Here is an 18,945-nt window from a genome sequence, read left to right on the forward strand (position 1 = left end):
GCCTACCCTAACTTCTACCCTGTCTGTGGTCTGCTGGAGTGTGTGAAAGGGCCAGTCCTGCAGACCCAATGCTTCAGGATCTCTGTGACACACGGCAACAACAGGATATTCAAGAGGAGTCCCTGTGAGAATCCAGTATTGATTGTGTAGCAGAAACCAGAGACCTCAAACCAGACCAGTGACTCATTGCAATGTGAAGATGTGTGGACAGAGGAGTATATACTGTGGGGCACCCTGTGACACGCTACAGCTTCCACAGCAAGATGTTCTCTCCTCCTCCGCCTCCTCCCCCTCCTCCTTCCAATTTTCTTTTGGTGGGGGTTGAAAGAGCAGAGGGTGGTTTAGGCGCTATTTTTTAATTCAGCTTTCTTATGCCTCTGTCCCCCTTCCACCAATCCCCCAACACCAGGTAGGAGAGAAAGACTGGTGGGGAGTTGTCTTTAGCCACTTCTAACTGGTTAAGGGAACTCAGGTTCTTTGGGGCAGTACCAATGTCAGTTGTCAGGATACCCAGCAGTCCAGCAAACAGACCAGGAGCCTTCTTCCTCGTCCACCCACCTCCTTGAATCCTCCTCTCCCTGGGCTCTGGTATTATTTATACTGTCTCGAAGGCCTTGGAACTCCACTAACTGCAGCTGGCAAAGACTACGCCCTCTTTGAGCCACATGAGGCTGTTGCCAGCTGGAAAAGACCACACCCCTCTTCAGGCCGCACAAGACACTTGTCAGCTGTGGACAAACTAAAAACAACTCTGTATCCCACACTTGGGATTAAAACTAAAACCTGTTTTCATAACATAACTTGAGTTTTGAAAGAAACCAAAACTTCCACAGCAGGGTGGATATGAGGGGACAGGGAGATGAGTGGGATTGGGGTGCATGATGTCATAATAACAAACTTGCTAAACGCACTAAGAAGTTTTAAATTCATTTATTAAAGTTTTTTTTCTCCTAGAAAATTATAAAGTAGAAACAGTCTTTTACTAGAAATGCATTCATTTTTTCCTTGCTTAGCTCTTGACCTTTTTAAGGCCTTAAATTAGCTACTGTGGCCGTGAGTGAAAGGAGGAAGGCTGCTTTTCTAAAGGAGTCACAGGTGCTCTGTTTCCTGAACACAGACAGAAAAAGTCTTGATGTGTTTTTGGCATGTTACAGGTGATAATCCTGTATGTTTCAATGGAAAAAGAAATGTAAAGGTTAAAGCCCTTGTGATACTCTTAAGAGTTGTTTTTGTCCCTGTGCCCTCAACTCAAGTTTCCCATCCCTTTGCCAGGTTTCCATCTGGTGACTCCTTCCCCCGACCTGCTTGTTATTGGCGGCTGGCACTGCATAGTGGGAACGTTTGCTCATAATGTTACAGCAGAGAATCTTTTCAGCTAAGACAGCAATACTGAACATTCTACAAGAAATGTTTAGTTTTGAAAGCAGTGACGTGTTCTGAGGTTCAACTAGTAAATTGTGTTTTTACTGGCAAATTCAGAAAGTAGATGTTAGACCCTGATAATTTCACTCTCATTTCATATACAGTTCCTTCTCAAGTGCTCTCTGTATAGGCAGCCCATTTAATTTAAAGTGGTTTCAACCTTAACTGTTTATCACATATTGCTACAGTGGACTAAGGAAAAAAGCTTTTGTTCATATGCCAACACTGCCCAACCTTGACTTTCATAAAACTGGAGATGGGGTAAGAATTCTACCATTTCTTTTTAATAGAGAGAAATATACCTTTAGTTGAATGCATTCTGTACAATATGTTAGTTAATATTAGGAACTGAGTACTGTTCCTTCTTCTAATAAGAAGAGGGAGAGAAAAATCCATCCACAGTGGCCAAAAGATGTTAGCAAGATCTACATCACCATGAAATTCAGGAGAATAAAGATCTAGTAATACTAATTTTAGATATGTCCATAATGTATATTGATGATGGTGCATGCATGAGAAAGGGAAATCTGTAGGATGACTGTAGGAAAGAAAGCAGGGCTGCTAAGCAATATAGTTTTTATTAATACTTTATTGGTAGAGAAAGCTTTAGAAATACCAAAAATGCCTGTTTGTGTCTAGCTGCCATTTGGTTTGTCTTTATTTTTTGAGACAGAGGCTCTCTATATAGGTATATCTGTCCTAGAGCTCACTATGTGGACCATACTGGCCTTGAATTTAAAAGAGATCTACCTGCCTCTGTCTCCCAAGTGCTGGGATTAAAGGTATGCGCCACCACATGTAGCTCTAGTTGCCATTTAAAGTGCACTTGATCGACTGTTCTTTACAGATTCACTCTCATGTGCAAAGCTGTTACATATCTACCAACAGCTCTGTCATGCTGTTTTGACCCAAGAGATGTATGTTGCATCTCCCAATAAGAATTCAAATCTTCAGCCAGGTGGCGCAGTGGTGCACACCTGTGATCCCAGCACTCAGGGAATCAGAGGCAGGCAGAGCTCTGAGTTTGTCCAAGGCCAGCCTGGTCTACAAAGCGAGTCCAGGACAGCCAAGGCTACACAGAGAAACCTTGTCTCAAAACAAATAAACAAACAAAAAGAATACAAGTCTTCAATGTACTTCATCTTACTTTGTTTGAACATTATTATTATTATTATTATTATTATTATTATTATTATTATTATTATTATTATTATTAAAGTTAACTTTTCATCTTTCCTTTGTATAGTTGGAAGGAGTTGAACCATCTGGGCAGCTTCAAAATATTGATGAGGAAGTTATTTCTTCTGCTTGCCGCCTTGTGTGTGAGTGGGCCCAGAAAGTGTTAAGCCAGCCATTTGACACAGTCTTGGAATTAGCCCACTTCCTTGTAAAGAGCCATTACATAGGCACCAAGTCAATGGCAGCTCTGACTGTGATGGCAGCAGCACCAGCAGGTATGTAAACTTACCACATTGCTATATTTAGAGCTGGTAGCAAAAGGAGAGCTCGGGGCCAGAAAGATGGCACAGTAGGTAAGGGCACTTGCTGCCAAGCCTTATAACCTGAGTTCAAGCCTCAGAACCCAGAGAACCGACTTCCCTCCTGCAAGTTTTCCTACGTACATGGTCTCTAACTAAATGCACTCCATAGTACATATGCATCCATAAATACATGAATAAAGTATAAAGAACTCATTAATGAACTACTTGACCAAAGAATTTCATCATTTTAATATTTGTATGAGTTTTATTCTTAATCCAGGTCACACTTTATGTAAATGTTTTATTAAGCTAACAAAATTAAAACTATATTGTTAAATTGTAGAGCTTAATCCTATACTTTCGTATATTGCTTTCCTAGGATAAACTATTTGAATTCCCCTATTATGTTTTTATGGTTGTTTTAAATGTAAAGAATATATTGTATTTTTAAGTCTCTGTGTCTAGGTTAGTTTGATGTTAAAAAGTAAAATAAGATTAGATTTTTAAATTATGTGCTAGGCTCCTATCCCAGAAATTAAGCTTGTAAATAAATGATCTTTGAGGATCGTTGACCAGTTACCTGGTTTCATAAAAAATAAACTTTGTGAAGTAGTACTATAAAAATAATGAGAGTTTTGGTTTTTGTTTGTGGTTTGATTAATTTTGAGATGGAATCTCTCTATTACTAGAGCCTAGGCTTTCCTGAGACTTGCAGTGTAAAGCAGGTTGACCTTGAACTCATAGAAATCCTCCTGCCTCTCTCCAAGGTGCTCACCACCACACCTGGCTGCAAAAAGAAATTTTTTAATGGCAGTTTAAGTGAGAATTTTTAATTCAAATAGAAATTTTTGTAATTGATAATTTTAGCAATTAACATTATTATTGGAATTTTGATGCATTCCTAAATTAATAGCTGTGTGTAAGGTATCAATTCTAATGGAAAAAATTTAATGCCTTATTTATACTAACAGATTGTAGAGTCATTAAATTACATTATTTTAGAAAATTATTTTTTATTAACATGAAATTTGTTTTTCAAGATAATTCGTCTAAGTTAAATCTAAATATCTTTAAATTTGCAGTAATTTATCCTGAAGAGACATGCTGTTTGTGATGTGTTTGTAATCTCTCCTCTTCATTTTATGGCCAATTGAGAACCAGTATCAATAAAACAGCCTCTCACAATAGCTAGTCATAACTCTTCTTCTCGAATATAAATTGGATATGACCAAACCTAACTTTTCACTTACTTAGACACAAACATGGTGGTGCTTAGTAAGTCCATTGTTGGTAGCTAAGTAGCCCACGTGTATGTTAACTCCCTTAATTCCCTCAGCAGGTCTACGAAATAGGTGATATTCATTCTAGGAAACAGACCGTGGGAAGTGAAATAGTTTATCCTTGGCCAGATAGGTAATGCAGCTAGGATTTGAATCCTGTTTGCCTGTCTCGAAAGCCCAGGTTACCTCAGTTGATTCATACTACCTTCTTATCTTCTGGCAAAATAAGGTGTGGCGCTTCCAGAATTGCTGAGCTCTCTACTGCTGCCCACCAACGGCGGGAAGGGTACCTCTCGTGGATGGGGGTTCAGACTTTCTCGTAAAGGAGGCAGCTCCATCTGTTTCCCATTATTTGTAAGACTAACTAAAAGAAAATGAAGGGATTTTTGAGGTGTAAGTGTAAAGTGAAGTTAACAGCACATGTTGCTGATGCAGCGGACCCAGGTTCTATTCCGGGGCCCACATGGTAGCGTACAGCCACCGACTGTTACTTCTCTCCCAGGGGATCTGACTCCTTCTGACCTTTCCAGGCACCAGGCATGCACATAATATACATACATTCCTGACAGCAAAACATTCATACACATAAAATAATAAATAAATCTAAAAATACACTAAAAATTTCACATGAACAAGTGACTTCCATTTTTTTAAAGCAGTATATGGGAATGTTAAACTTTTTACCAATTATATCATTACCGAAAACACTTTTTAAATCTCGTAGTTTGGTTCTCAACTCTTAGTAAATTGTTAAAAGAATATTCATGGTAAATTAATTTTCACCCTTTGAAGGCAAATTAATTTTTTATAAATATAGTATCCATCTTGAGGACAGGTTGTGTTACAAATGTCCTTTCTGTAAGTCAGCTGCTTGGAACTCATTCCTGCCCAGAAGCCTTGGCAGGAGGACAAGACAGAAACCTCTAAGCCATTGGCAGAGGCTCCCCTGGGTGCAGGTGCTGGGAGGAACGCAGAGACCAGAGCCAGAGGAAGCAGCGAGGCTGAGTTCAAAGGGAGAAACAGTAATTACATGATTGAAAAGAAAAAGAGAGGATCAAAAAATGAAGGATTACGGAGCAGAGTTTGCAGAGAGACCCTGTGTCTTTCTCCTCCTCCCAGCCTTCCTCCCCCACCGGCACCAAGTTGTGGCTGTTAACCAGAGTGATGGAGAGCAGAGCCTGGCTGGGGGCAGAAGGCAGGGTGCAAGCGCAGACTGTCCTGCTAACTACCTTAGTGCATTTCCAAAGTAGGAAATGAGCTTCATAAATAGCACCTTCATTACAGACTTAGTTTTCTTAAAATTTATATCTTGCTCTTTTTTTTTCTTTTTTTTCCTGCTATCTTACTGCTCTTAAAAAGTTTTCTCAGTGACACTTTCCGAAATGCCTTAGCCTTAGTCTTACTGAGAAATTCTGCTTCTTAATTTCTCTAGGCCACACTGGAATAATCATAAAGTAGCAATTAAAATAATGGTTCATATTTTTGTGAATTTCTGGTAAGATAAAAAACTTGTTTTCCCCACATAAATATTTCTAGGCTATGGAATGGTGTTGGAAAATATTTGTTAGGTTATCCTTATGTGTTGAATATTAAAATTATGAAAATTTATTAATTTCATTCTAATTACAGAAAGGGATAGGAAAAAATGCTGGCATCTAATACAATGTAAAAAATACTCTGTTAGCATGCACTTCTCTTAGTGTCCTCACATTTATGATATGGCAAATCTTTTTAAATTGTCTGCCATTGTTTATTAACTGAAACTGGCCTGGTTAAACCATATTTTAAGATGTCAAAATTTTGTTGGCAGATGTTTATAAGTAGAAGGCTGTTACTTGGCTTTGTAAATAAGTTGCGAGTTAGGATGTGCTTGCTGGCTTAGTTGCTTTGTCCAGTAGATGGCTACATATTCAAAGAAACTAAGTGATATGGCCTTTCACAAAAGACAGTGTTGATTTTAGCTCCCCTCTGTGTTTATTTTCAGGACTTAAAGGAATCTCCCAGCCTTCTGCTTTTATACCTACAGCTGAAAGTAATTCCTTTCAGCCTCAAGTAAAGACTTTGCCATCTCCAATTGATGCTAAACAGCAGTTGCAACGGAAGATTCAAAAAAAGCAGCAAGAACAGAAGCTACAATCCCCATTGCCAGGAGAATCCTCAGCAAAAAAATCAGAAGGCACTACTGCCAACGGAGTGGCTAATCTACCCAATGGGAACCCTGCGATTCTTTCTCCGCAGCCCATTGGGATTGTAGTGGCAGCTGTCCCTAGTCCCATTCCGGTAATACTATTTCTAGAGTTTGGCCTTACTGAGATGTGGGAAGTCATTTATTTTACTAGACGTAGCAGATGAGAAGAAGGCAAGGCTGTGTGTAGATATAATCGTGAACTAGTTTTGTGACCAGACTACCCACCTTTCAGTTGTTTGTCTTTAACTGCTATTGTGTACTGCTTGATGAAAAGCAAACTGTATACTTAACATAGGTAAAAGATATAAAGACGAAGATGTATAAAGTGTGCATGTAATTAGTCAGAACTTTAGTAAGAAAAAAAATTATTTAAAAGTTGTTTCATCCCTGGCTGAGTCAAGAAACTACTGACTGGTTTTATAGTGTAATGCAGGCCTGCGCCTGTGACCAGCTGCAGGGACATAGGAGTAGAAATTATTCAGGTCACTAACGCTGGCATTACAGGAGGGGGCTTTGCAAATGCAGATGTGTCCTGCTAAAGTAAAGTGATGATCTCACACTATTATTGGTATTATTATTAAGGAGATGTATTCTCTTGTTTTTCTTGTTATCAGTATCTTCATCATTGCTATTACACTAAAAATTCCAGTAGTGATGGCCGTACTATCCTCTTGAGGAACAAACTTCAGGAGAATTTAGTTACTCAAGTCCAGAGCAGATCTGGACTTTAAGAGCCTCCCCAAGAGTGAGATGCTCTTAGAGAACATTCCACTAGATACTTTAGAGTTTGCCTTTCTTCATGATTGTGTCTCTTCTCTGTAACCTCTTTAGCTCACTAACTAGGTAAGTACTTGTCATATAGTATTTTGTCTTGTTAACTGATAAGTAACCTAGTTTTTTTTTTTCCGGTGTTACTGTATTTCATAACTATATTGTGTTATGGCTATATTTGTTAAAGTATTTGAGGGCCTACTTATTTTCAAAGTGATCCAAGAGAACTCTCTTCTACGCCAGGCAGTAGTCATGCCCGCCTTTAATCCTAGCACAGCGGAGGCGGAGGCAGGCGGATCTCTGTGACTTTGAAGCCAGCCTGGTCCACAAACTGAGTTCCAGGGCAGCCAAGGCTACACAGAGAAACCCTGTCTCAAAAAGAAAACAACAACAAAACTCTCTTCTAACATTAAAAACTACCCTTTTTTTTCTTTCTAATTAACAGTTAATAATTCCTTTGCTAATATACAGAGTACAACTTAACTGTTGTATCCTGGACTTATAAAATGGACTTTTCATTTTCTACCTTTTTGCAGGTCCAGCGGACCAGGCAGTTAGTAACTTCACCAAGTCCAATGAGTTCTCCTGATGGCAAGGTTCTTCCCCTCAATGTTCAGGTGGTCACTCAGCACATGCAGTCTGTGAAACAGACACCAAAGACTCCTCAGAACGTTCCAGCCAGTCCTGGTGGGGACCGTTCTGCGCGGCACCGCTACCCTCAGATCTTACCCAAGCCAGCAAACAGCAGTGCGCTCACCATCCGCTCTCCTACAACTGTGCTCTTTACCAGCAGCCCCATCAAAACTGCCGTTGTACCCGCATCGCACATGAGTTCTCTAAATGTGGTGAAAATGACAACAATCTCCCTCACACCCAGTAACAGTAACACCCCTCTTAAACAGTCCACCTCAGTCAGCAGTGCTACTGGGGCAACAGAGGACTCGAGGAGCATTCCTCAGATCAAGAATGGTTCTGTTGTTTCTCTCCAGGCTCTGGGGTCCAGGGCCGGCAGCACTGGGGGGACTTCTGCTGTTGAAGTCAAAATAGAATCAGAAGGTTCATCAGAGGAGCATCCTCTACAGTGCCAAGAGAACTCTGAGGGGGTGAAAGCTCCCCTGACAACATCTGGAGCCCTTTGGGGGCAGAAAAGTAGCACAGACGGAGCAGTACCAAAATCTTCTAGTGAAGGTGTCACTGACCTGAAAACAGTTAAGGTCTGTGACCAGAGGACCAAATGTAAAAGTCGCTGTAATGAAATTCTGCCAGGCACCTCGGCAGGCAATAATCAAAGCACTGTTACTCTCTCGGTTGCTACTCAAAACTTACCTTTCACCAGCACCAGCTCACCATCCAATGGTGACTCAGTAAATAAAGACCCTAAATTATGCACTAAAAGTCCAAGAAAGCGACTGTCTGCTGCACTGCAAGAGTCTCAGGTGCCTCCTGTAAAGAAACCAATTGTGGAACAGCTTTCTGCAGTGACCATGGAAGGTCAGAAACCATGCACTGTTAAGAAGGACCAAAAAGTTCCGCATTCAGGGAAACCAGAAAGCTCAACAGCAGGTGCTCAGGCCCCTAACAAGGTGTCCATCGACGTCAGTGCACACATTGTGGAGGATCAGCCCTTGAACCCTGCTCTGGCTGCCAGTGAATCAGTTCTGGAGCAGCAAACGCCGTCGTCGTCTCCAGATGTAAAAGTGAAACTTGAAGGAAGTGTCTTTCTCTTGGATCATGAGTCCAAATCTGATGCCAGCTTTAATCCTAACGCATGGCAACAAGTTACTAAGGATTCTGACTTGATAGCTGCCAGCTGTGAACAACAGGAAGACATTAGTGTCATGACAATTCCTGAGCATTCCGATATCCATGATTTAGAGAAATCTGTTTGGGAATTAGAAGGCATACCACAGGATACATACAGCCAGCAGCTACATAGCCAGATACCAGAATCTTCTTTGAATCAAATCCAAGCACAGTCTTCAGATCAGCTACCATTGCAGTCCGAACTGAAAGAGTTTGAGTCCTCTGTTCCCCAGACTAATGAAAGCTACTTTCCTTTTGATGATGAACTTACACAAGATAGCATTGTGGAAGAGCTGGTGCTTATGGAGCAGCAGATGTCAATGAATAATTCGCATTCTTACAGTAACTGCTTGGGAATGGCCCTTCAGAGTCAGTCAGTAACTCCAGGAGCGCCGATGTCATCTCATGCTTCCAGTACCCACTTCTATCATCCAATCCATAGCAATGGCACTCCAATTCACACGCCTACACCCACACCCACTCCTACACCCACTCCAACCCCAACTCCAACCCCAACTTCTGAAATGATTGCTGGGTCTCAGAGTCTGTCACGGGAGAGCCCTTGCTCCAGACTTGCCCAGACGACACCTGTGGATAGTGCTTTAGGAAGTAGCCGACACACACCCATTGGTACTCCCCATTCTAATTGTAGCAGTAGTGTCCCTCCAAGCCCTGTTGAATGCAGGAATCCATTTGCATTCACCCCAATAAGCTCCAGTATGGCTTATCACGATGCCAGCATTGTCTCAAGCAGTCCTGTGAAACCAATGCAAAGACCCATGGCCACGCACCCTGATAAGACCAAGCTTGAATGGATGAATAACGGGTATGGTGGGGTTGGCAATTCATCGGTTTCTGGCCATGGCATTCTCCCGAGCTATCAGGAGCTAGTAGAAGATCGTTTCAGGAAACCTCATGCTTTTGCTGTGCCAGGACAGTCCTATCAATCTCAGTCCAGACATCATGACACTCATTTTGGTCGTTTGACTCCTGTGTCTCCTGTGCAGCATCAAGGTGCCACTGTAAACACCAACAGACAGGAAGGGTTTGCAGTCCCTGCTCCTCTTGATAATAAAGGAACTAATTCATCTGCCAGCAGCAACTTCAGGTGCCGGAGTGTGAGCCCTGCTGTCCACCGCCAACGGAATCTTAGTGGAAGCACCCTCTATCCTGTGTCTAATATCCCACGGTCTAATGTAACTCCCTTTGGAAGTCCAGTAGCCCCAGAAGTTCACGTTTTCACAAATGTTCACACAGATGCATGTGCCAACAACATAGCTCAAAGAAGTCAGTCGGTTCCATTGACAGTCATGATGCAGACAGCCTTCCCAAATGCTCTGCAGAAGCAAACAAACAATAAAAAGATCACTAACGTTTTGTTGAGTAAACTTGATTCTGACAATGATGATGCAGTGAGAGGTTTGGGAGTGAACAACATGCCCTCCAATTACACAGCCCGGATGAATCTCACTCAGATTTTGGAAACTTCCCCTGTTTTTCCTAGTGCCAATTCACAAAATATGATCGATTCCAGCACTTCTGTTTATGAATTCCAAACACCATCTTACCTCACCAAAAGTAATAGCACCGATCAGATCAGTTTTTCTCCTGGAGATAATCAAGCACAACCTGAAATTGGAGAGCAGCAGTTAGATTTCAATAGCACTGTTAAAGACCTGTTGAGTGGAGACAACCTGCAGAGCAGCCAGCAGCTAGGAGGTCAGGTACCCTCCGATCTCACCAGCGCTGCATCTGATTTCCCTAGCGACATCAGGTTGTCTTCTGACCTCTCAGGCAGCATCAATGATTTGAACACCTTAGACCCAAATCTGCTGTTTGACCCAGGCCGTCAGCAGGGACAAGATGATGAAGCCACACTGGAAGAATTAAAGAATGACCCACTGTTTCAACAGATTTGCAGTGAGTCAATGAACTCTATGACTTCATCAGGTTTTGAATGGATAGAAAGCAAGGACCATCCTACTGTTGAAATGTTGGGATAAATTGTGTTTTATAATATGTAGCACACTGTATCTAAGACATATGTATTGTATTTGTCTTAATGGAAGTGCCTCCCGCAGCAGAAACACTATTAATTGTGACATTTTAAAAGCGTTTGCTGCAGAAGTGGTTTCTTCTTCAGTAGGAAATGGTTAGACTTGCCTCAGTTCTGGACACGTTTCTGAAGACAGTAGGCTGTAGAGCAAGTATTAGGTTTTAAATTTTATAATGTTCCCCCATTTAATCACATTTGCTAGTAAAGAATCCAGCTTTTTACAAGAGCAGTCTGGGTCTTTATTTTGTATAAGTTCATTTTAATTCATCAATTGATCTACACAGAATTTAAAAGAAACCATCTTTAGTTATAGATTGTTTTGTTGTTGGCATTATCTTTTAGGTATGAAATCATAGCTAAGGAAAGCTGTAGGCAAGAAAGTCTTCCTTAAAACAGGGATAATATTCAGGTTATTATAAATATTTAAGCTTGAAACATAAAGCTACTGTAGAGTGAGAAATCTCTGTAGGACTTTCTGGGGCTTCGGTACCATTTACTCCCACAATGAAGGGCTTTTGTAGGAGAAAATAATGGAAAACAAATGTTAATTTAAGGAAAGTAAAAGCTGCACTAAAAATTTTAAGAGGAAAACTAGTAGCCATTTATTTGTGACATTGTATTAGTCCAATTTTAGAAGGTGACTTTTAAAATGGAAACTCTCTAGCTCTCCCTCTCTGTTCCTCTCCCTCTTTCTCCCCCTCTCTCCCTCCCACCCTCCCCTCCTCATCTCTTACACACACACACACACACACACACACACACACACACACACACACCATTAAAATTTAATAGAAATACAAGCATGTTAGAAAACTGTCTCGTGTTTTATTATTTGCTTGTTGCGATTGGAGTGTTAGAAGGAAAGTAGAGGCTTTTTCTTAGTTTTCCACCATAGCTCCGTGTACATACTGAAATTCTACTGAAGCATTATTTTTAAGTTTTTTGCATTAATAATGCATATTCTTTAGTAATCAGCCTTCCTTCTCAGTTTGCTGACTGGCTCCTTCACTTCTCTGAATGTAGTAATGCAATCTGATCATGGATCCTTTGCAAAACACCAAGCAGGAAAGAGATAACATTAAGAACCCAGAAAAAAAAAAAAAAACAAAACAAAAAAAAACCATTTCCTCACACAAGGTCTGCAGCCTCAGATCTTTATGTCTCTGATAAGACGAAGGGGATGATAGTAGTAGTACTTGAAGAAGAAGAGCATTTTATTACATGCCTAACTTATTTATTGTGATGGACACCGTTGCAAAAGAAGCAAAAACACTCAGGATTTGTTTTAAGGTGTTTCTCTGTGGCTCCCATTTTCTTTTATGAATAGTATTTATGAACTTCATGTTAACACAAAACTAGTGGGCAGCTCCATTTAAGTGAATTTCAAGATAATTTTCAGAGACATTACAGTTAACCTTAAGTTTCTAAAAGCTAACATGAAACCATCCACTGTACTCTCCTGAACCTAGCCAAGTTTTTCTTTATGTTCATTCAAAAATAAATCAGAAGACTACAAACTGAATATTTAACAAATATGATAAAAAGGGTTAATTTAATAAGGGTCTATTGTTCAACAGATTTGAAAAGTAGGGTATTAACATATTCTAATAAATCAATGGTGCTAGAGTTGGCTCAGAGGCTCATCTATGGATACGTCCTAGTTACTGGCACATGTGTGTGTTTGCTGTTAATTTGATTTAATGATCTGTTAGATGTTTTTCTTGATACTAGTTACTTCTTCACTGTACATTGAGATACAGCAGTACTGCACACCAAAGTATGTAATGCCCAAAGGAAACTGTGTGGTTTCTTCCAGCAAACGATGGGGCCCTTTCTCAGTGAGATACTCTGAAAAGGAGACTTTGAGGCCATTCTAATCCCTTGTTTACATTGTTAGCTTCCTACTAATATAAAAATAATGGAAATCTTTTTTGATAAAAAAAAAAGTATAGAGACTGGAGAATTTTTAACCCCCCTGTACAGTATTGCAGCAAACTCTTTAAATTTGGCTGAATTCGTCCAGCAAACTTTTTGGGGTTCATACATTGCACTAAATTTGTTGAACCTGTGGTAGGCACATCTCTTAGGATAAATGCAACCAGTACAGTCCACAGATTAAAATTTTTAAATGTGTTTCATTATGAAAAGACAAAATATCATCAAAGTGACAGATGAAATTGTCTTATGTAGCAATGTGCACTGATCTCAATGAGATATTTCTATTCTTGTTCTCATACACGAGAATATTACAGCAGGAAGAATTAAGTTTAGTTTGCTTCACCATGTTAATACATGACCACAAAATGTGCATGAGTGTTCTTGACTTACCTTGTACAGTACTAGATAACCCTGTAACCACTTTTTTTCCCCTCTCGGCTGTATTAAAACTGGCTCTGTGTTAACCAGGTGAGCATAGTTATTCACAGGTTATTTTGCTTTCTTAATGTTTACTAATTCTGCTTAGTTGTTGAATATGTTCTTTTCTTGGGATTTTTGTTGTTGTTGTTGTTGTTTTGATGTTTAAAACATTTTGCATACTGTTTTATCATGATAAGACTTCATGAAGTAAATAATTTTGCATATAATTGCAATAAGCACTGACTTTTGAACTAAGAAAGAAGGAGCGTGTTTTGTGCAGTGCATCTAAGGTTCAGATAACAGTCTTGTACTACAGTGTGCTTACTACACCAGAGGTGACAAAAGCAAGCCCTGTTGTTTGTTTCATTTAGTGCAGAGTCAGACCCCGGTGCTTTGTTGTCTGTTGTACCTGCTGAGATTACAGTAGTTGAGCATTGCGCAGTAGCATTTCAGTTCTCTTTTTTTATTAAAAGTGCTCAAATTGTTTTTTAAATGTTTTCAAAAACAATTAAAAACATTTTATATTATACTGACTGGGTGTTAAGATGATTTATAAGATGTATTTTTACAATTTGCCATTTTATAAATATGCACCTTCTGCTGTATTTCCCTTTAGCGGGTGAAATGGTGGGGGTCAGGGTGTGTAAAAATAGTACTTGGCAAGCCAGGCGTGGTGGCACACACCTGTAATCCCAGCACTCGGGAGGCAGAGGCAGGTAGATCTCTGAGTTCGAGGCCAGCCTGGTCTACAAAGTGAGTCCAGGACTCCAGGACAGCCAAGGCTACACATAGAAACCCTGTCTCAAAAAAAAAAAAAAAAAATGGTACTTGACAAAATGTGCCACATCTCTCCTGATCCAAAAGAAGTGACAACTCTTTCCATTCTCTGGAACTTTGTTGTTCACTTGCATGTTGTTGCCAGTACATGGCATAGAGCATGTGTTAGCCAGAACGCCATCTTTTCTTTTTGCTCCTTCACATGGCTATTTGCTTTCAGATGCCAAGTTGAGGACTATCTATGTTGTTGTATTTCAGGAGCATTGAATACAAAAATGAAAGTTTTCAAGTCCCAGATATGCTACTGAAAGTCTTGGAACCAGGGTCTAGGATGGAATTTGGTCACTTTTGATACAGAACCAACAAGAACCAGTTCTGGGACTATAACGCATCACAGACATGGTCTCAGTCAAGCAGACTGTATACCTGCATATACAGATCTCAGTATACCTGTGACGAACCAAACACCACCCCTGAGCTGGAGCCCCAAGTTCAGACCAGTGGAAGCAGTCACAAAGGGTGAAAATTGAGAAAGGAAGTGGGTAAACTACAGGAAGACCCCACATTAGACAGGTGGAAGCAGTCACAAAAAAGAGAGGAGCTTGAGGAAGGAGGTGGTGAACTACGGGAAGGCTCCTACATAGATTGAACCTACAACCCAAAACTTCAAAGCACTTGAAAATCAAACTAACTATGAAAAAGATAAGCCTTACAAGATGAAAGCTATGAACCACTTTAATTATGATGGTTTAAAACTGCCCCAAACTGTAAGGAAACTTAGCTTAATAACGATTTTAATGTCAAAAGGAGTAGCATGTACTGTAGTCCCAGCTAGTGGGAGGCTGAGGCAGGAGGATTTACCCAGCCTAGGATATTGAGACCAATTTGGTCAATATATTGAGACCTCACCCCTGGAAAGTAAAACTGGAGAGAAGGTTCAAGGAATCCATTCAGTGGCTTGTTTGCAAGGACAAGTTCTGGCTTTCTGTATTTGAGTTGTTTCATCGCCACCTTTGATTTCATGTTACCTCATAGTCACTGCTTCTGTGGCTTAAATCCATCCTTCACCCTAAGGAGGCCAATGAGGGAAATTCTTACTGCCGTTAGCAGAAAAGAACAGTTTTTCCAGGGACTTCACACCCTTCAAGGCTCACTGAACAAGCAAAAGCCCAAAGTGCCAAATTGTTAGGTTCTTGGTCATTCGTGGTTGCAAGAGGAGGCTACTTTGTGTAGCATGTGGAGCCACCGAGATGGCGCACCAGGGACCGGTACCTTCCCCCAAGTCTAAGTTCAGTGACCAGGACCCATGTGTTGAAAAGAGGATGATTCCCACAGTTGTCCTCTGACCTCCACAGGCACACTGTGATGGACATGTACACACAAAGAATAATAAAAAACACCGTAAGTTTAAATTTCATAGCCTAAAAATATTAAGGACTTCATTTTTGGGAGAAGACCATTAGTGGTCAGAATGAAAGCAACAGCTGAGTAAAATCAATGGGTTTTTTAAATGTGTGTGTGTGTGTGTGTGTGTGTGTGTGTGTGTGTGTGTGTTTGTCTATCCACTATGTGTGCTGGTGCCCACAGAGCTAAAAGAAATACTGAATTTACTGGAGCCAGAGTTAAAAGTACAGGCCCCTAACTACTAAGCCATCTCTCCAGCCTTTTAAGTTACTGAGCTCACTATTGAGCTTAAAGTCTGCTCAAGAATTCATCACAAAGTTGGATATATAACATGCTATGTGGAAGAAAAGGAGCGAGAAGGCGAGAATGCAGCTAAACGTTCTGAAGGCCTCGTTTAGAAGTTCACTAATGCAAGCTGTTAGCTGCTACCCACCCTTCTCTGTGAGCTGACACATTGGGTGATATTCTCATGACTACAAATTGTCTCAGTTTCTATTACTGCAGTAGACCACATTTTATTATGAATTGTGTATAGTGGATGTTAATGTATTGCTATTAGTGAACTTTTAGATAAATACAAGTGTGTTAATTGAGTAACATAATGTAAAGGTGCGTTTTAGTGTATGTCTGCTCTAGAGTTAATAATCTTACAGGAGAAGGAAGTGAAGACAGAAAGGCTCACGTCTTTTCCTGAGATGATCTTACTGCACGGTGTAGAGCATTTCTTTCTATGAAATACTATACTAAATAGTTTGCATATGTTCTCATTTCCCGATCATAACAATCCTGAAAGAATATTATTTTGTCAGATGAGAAAATTGTATTCCAGCGATGAGTTGATGGAGGCACCAGCGGCACGACGAGGTAGAAGTAGAGGCACCTCCATCTTGAAGTCCAGCGCTGCACCTCATGTGCACTGTCCATATGACGCTTGCTCACACCACCTACTACAGTAATCTGAGCTGGTAGAGCCTTTGACGTTCTTCATTCTAGTTTTAAAACTAGGATTGAGTTGACTTTTATGAAGAGGTATCTCTCTTCAGTCATTTTGCCTTTCAACTTTTTTTTTTCCTTCATTATTGCTTTGGCTCATTTTCCGGTTTTGATTGGTTGTTTAGTTGTTTAGTTGTTGTTGTTAGCTTTATGTGTATGAGTCTTACCTGAATGTCTGGGTTTTGTCATTGTTTGTTTGTTTGTTTGTTTTTAAGACAGGGTTTCTCTTTGTAGCTCTGGCTGTTCTGGACTCACTTTGTAGACCACGCTGGCCTCGAACTCCCAGAGATCCACCTGCCTCTGCCTTCCAAGTGCTGGGATTAAAGGCGTGCGCCACCACACCCGGCTTGCCTGAGTGTCTGCTTGTGAACCACATTTGTTCAGTGCCCACAGAGGTTAGAAGAGAGCATTGGGTCCCCTAGAACTAGAGTTCAGGTGGTTATGAGCTTCCATATAGGTGCTGGGAACCAAATCTGGGCCCTTTACAATAGCAGCAAGTGCTCTTAACTGTTGGGCCATCCCTTAGAAAATAAGTAATAATAAAATATCTTTTCGTTGCTGTTTTGTAGACCAGGCTGCCCTCAAATTCACCTCCCTGAGTGGTGAGATTAAAGACATGTGCCAACCCATCCAGCTTAATAAAATCTGTTAAAGTTTTCTACTTTTAATCCAGCTCTAGAGAGGCGCTGCAGGTATATACCTGCTGGTAATACCCCTGTGTTTTCTACTTCAGCCAAAGCTACACAGTGAGACCCTGTTTCACAAGCAACAAGACAACTGAATAATTGAGGAAATTTGAATAAAGGCCAGTTACTCAAGGATACCAAAAATTTTGGGGTGTGTTAATGGCATTTGTTTGTAAGATAATACCTACCTGTTGGGTGTAGTGGCACTTGCCTTTAATACCAGCACTCTGAGTTCCAGGCCAGAATGGCCTATAGAATGAGTTCCAGGACAGCCAAGGCTACACAGGGAAACTATTCATCTTTTTTGTAGATGCAAACTGAAATACATACAGAGAAAACAAGATGCCCTGGGTGTGTTCTGGAATGCTCTGGGGAGGTTGAGATGATGGGTAGGGGTGGAAAACAGAAAGACTGTTGCTTAGGATTGTGACAACTATTTAATCTGCATATGAATTTGTGCAAGTTCATCATAGTTCAAAGTTGGTTTTTGCCCTATATTTAAATGTTTTCATGAGAAACAGTTTTTTATCATCCCCCACTTTCTATCATATAATAGGTTTAAAGGACATAACTCAAAATCCAAGCTTTTGGGGGGTGCTGAGGGTTCTGGGCAGCCAGCTCCTTCAAATCTTTTCCAGTTGAGAAGGGGGTAGGGCTGATCACGACAGAAAATCATGCCATGCACACTGACAGTCATGCCTGTCTTATCTGTCAAACACTGTCCTGCCAAACAGAAACAGTTGCTGTTTCTTGAATAAAGCACATCCTCTTGCCTCTTATCTTACTCCAACTGTGCTGTTTTTCAAAAAACAAAACAACAAAAAAACCAACTTTTTGACCTGGGGATATAGAGATGTAGTTTTTTTTTTTTCCTTTTTTTATTATTAATTTATTCAAATTATTATCTCAGTTGTTAGCCCATCCCTTGTATCCTCCCATTCCTCCCTCCTGCTTCCCCCCGCCCCCCAGAGATGTAGTTTAATTGGTAGAGTGCTTGCCTAGCATTAACAAGGCATGGGTTGGAGTCAAATTACACATAGTGGCACATGCCTTTAATCCCAGCACTCGGGAGGCAGGGGCAGGAGGATCACTGTGAGTTTGAGGCCAGCCTGGTCTACAAAGCGAGTCCAGGACAGCCAAGGCTACATAGAGAAACCCTGTCTCAAAAAATAAAATAAAAAATATTTTTCTTTAAAATCATACCAACTGCCATCTGAGGGGAAAGCCTTTGCCAGTCTCTACATCTGGCATTAAGAAGGCTCCAGTAGTATCAGATTGAGGTGTTTGTAACAATATTTTGCCCTATATAGGCATATATCTTCCTATCTTCCCCCTTTTTTGAGGCAGGGTGTGTGTGTGAGTGTGCGCATGCACGTGAGTGCATGCCCTGGCTGTCCTGGAATTTGCTATGTAGACCAGACTGGCCTCAAATTCACAGAGATCTGCCTGCCTCTGCCTCTGCCTCCTGAGTGCTAGGATTAAAGGCGTGCACCACCACTGCCTGCAAACTAGTAGCTTCTTAGAGTCTCCTTCCCTGGGGTACATCAAAGCACAGGCCTAATAACTCCTGTAGCAAGGGCACAAAGGAGGATGGAGAGATGACACAGTACTTACGAGAGTAGTTACAGAGAACCTGAATTTAGGTCCCAGCACCTACACAATGGCTTACAAACACGTTTAACTCCAGTTTCAGGAGATCTAACATAGTTTTCTGGCCTCTGAACTC

The 18,945-nt window shown here is 40.8% G+C and overlaps 1 protein-coding gene across 2 annotated transcripts in view; it reads left to right on the forward strand.

Annotated features, from left to right (window-relative positions):
* Window positions 1-11,718, forward strand: part of Rfx7 (regulatory factor X7) — an 84,114-nt gene extending 72,396 nt beyond the window's left edge. For both annotated transcript variants that reach the window (XM_051140680.1, XM_051140681.1), the window contains exons 7-10: window positions 1,599-1,683; window positions 2,669-2,876; window positions 6,168-6,463; window positions 7,679-11,718. In XM_051140680.1, the coding sequence (XP_050996637.1) occupies window positions 1,599-1,683; window positions 2,669-2,876; window positions 6,168-6,463; window positions 7,679-10,948 (3,859 nt within the window). In that variant the 3' untranslated portion in view covers window positions 10,949-11,718. The remainder of the gene's footprint in view (window positions 1-1,598; window positions 1,684-2,668; window positions 2,877-6,167; window positions 6,464-7,678) is intronic.
* The last annotated feature ends 7,227 nt before the right edge of the window (window positions 11,719-18,945 follow it).

This window comes from Acomys russatus, chromosome 32, assembly GCF_903995435.1.
Source record: "Acomys russatus chromosome 32, mAcoRus1.1, whole genome shotgun sequence".
NCBI classification, from domain to species: Eukaryota; Metazoa; Chordata; class Mammalia; order Rodentia; family Muridae; genus Acomys; species Acomys russatus.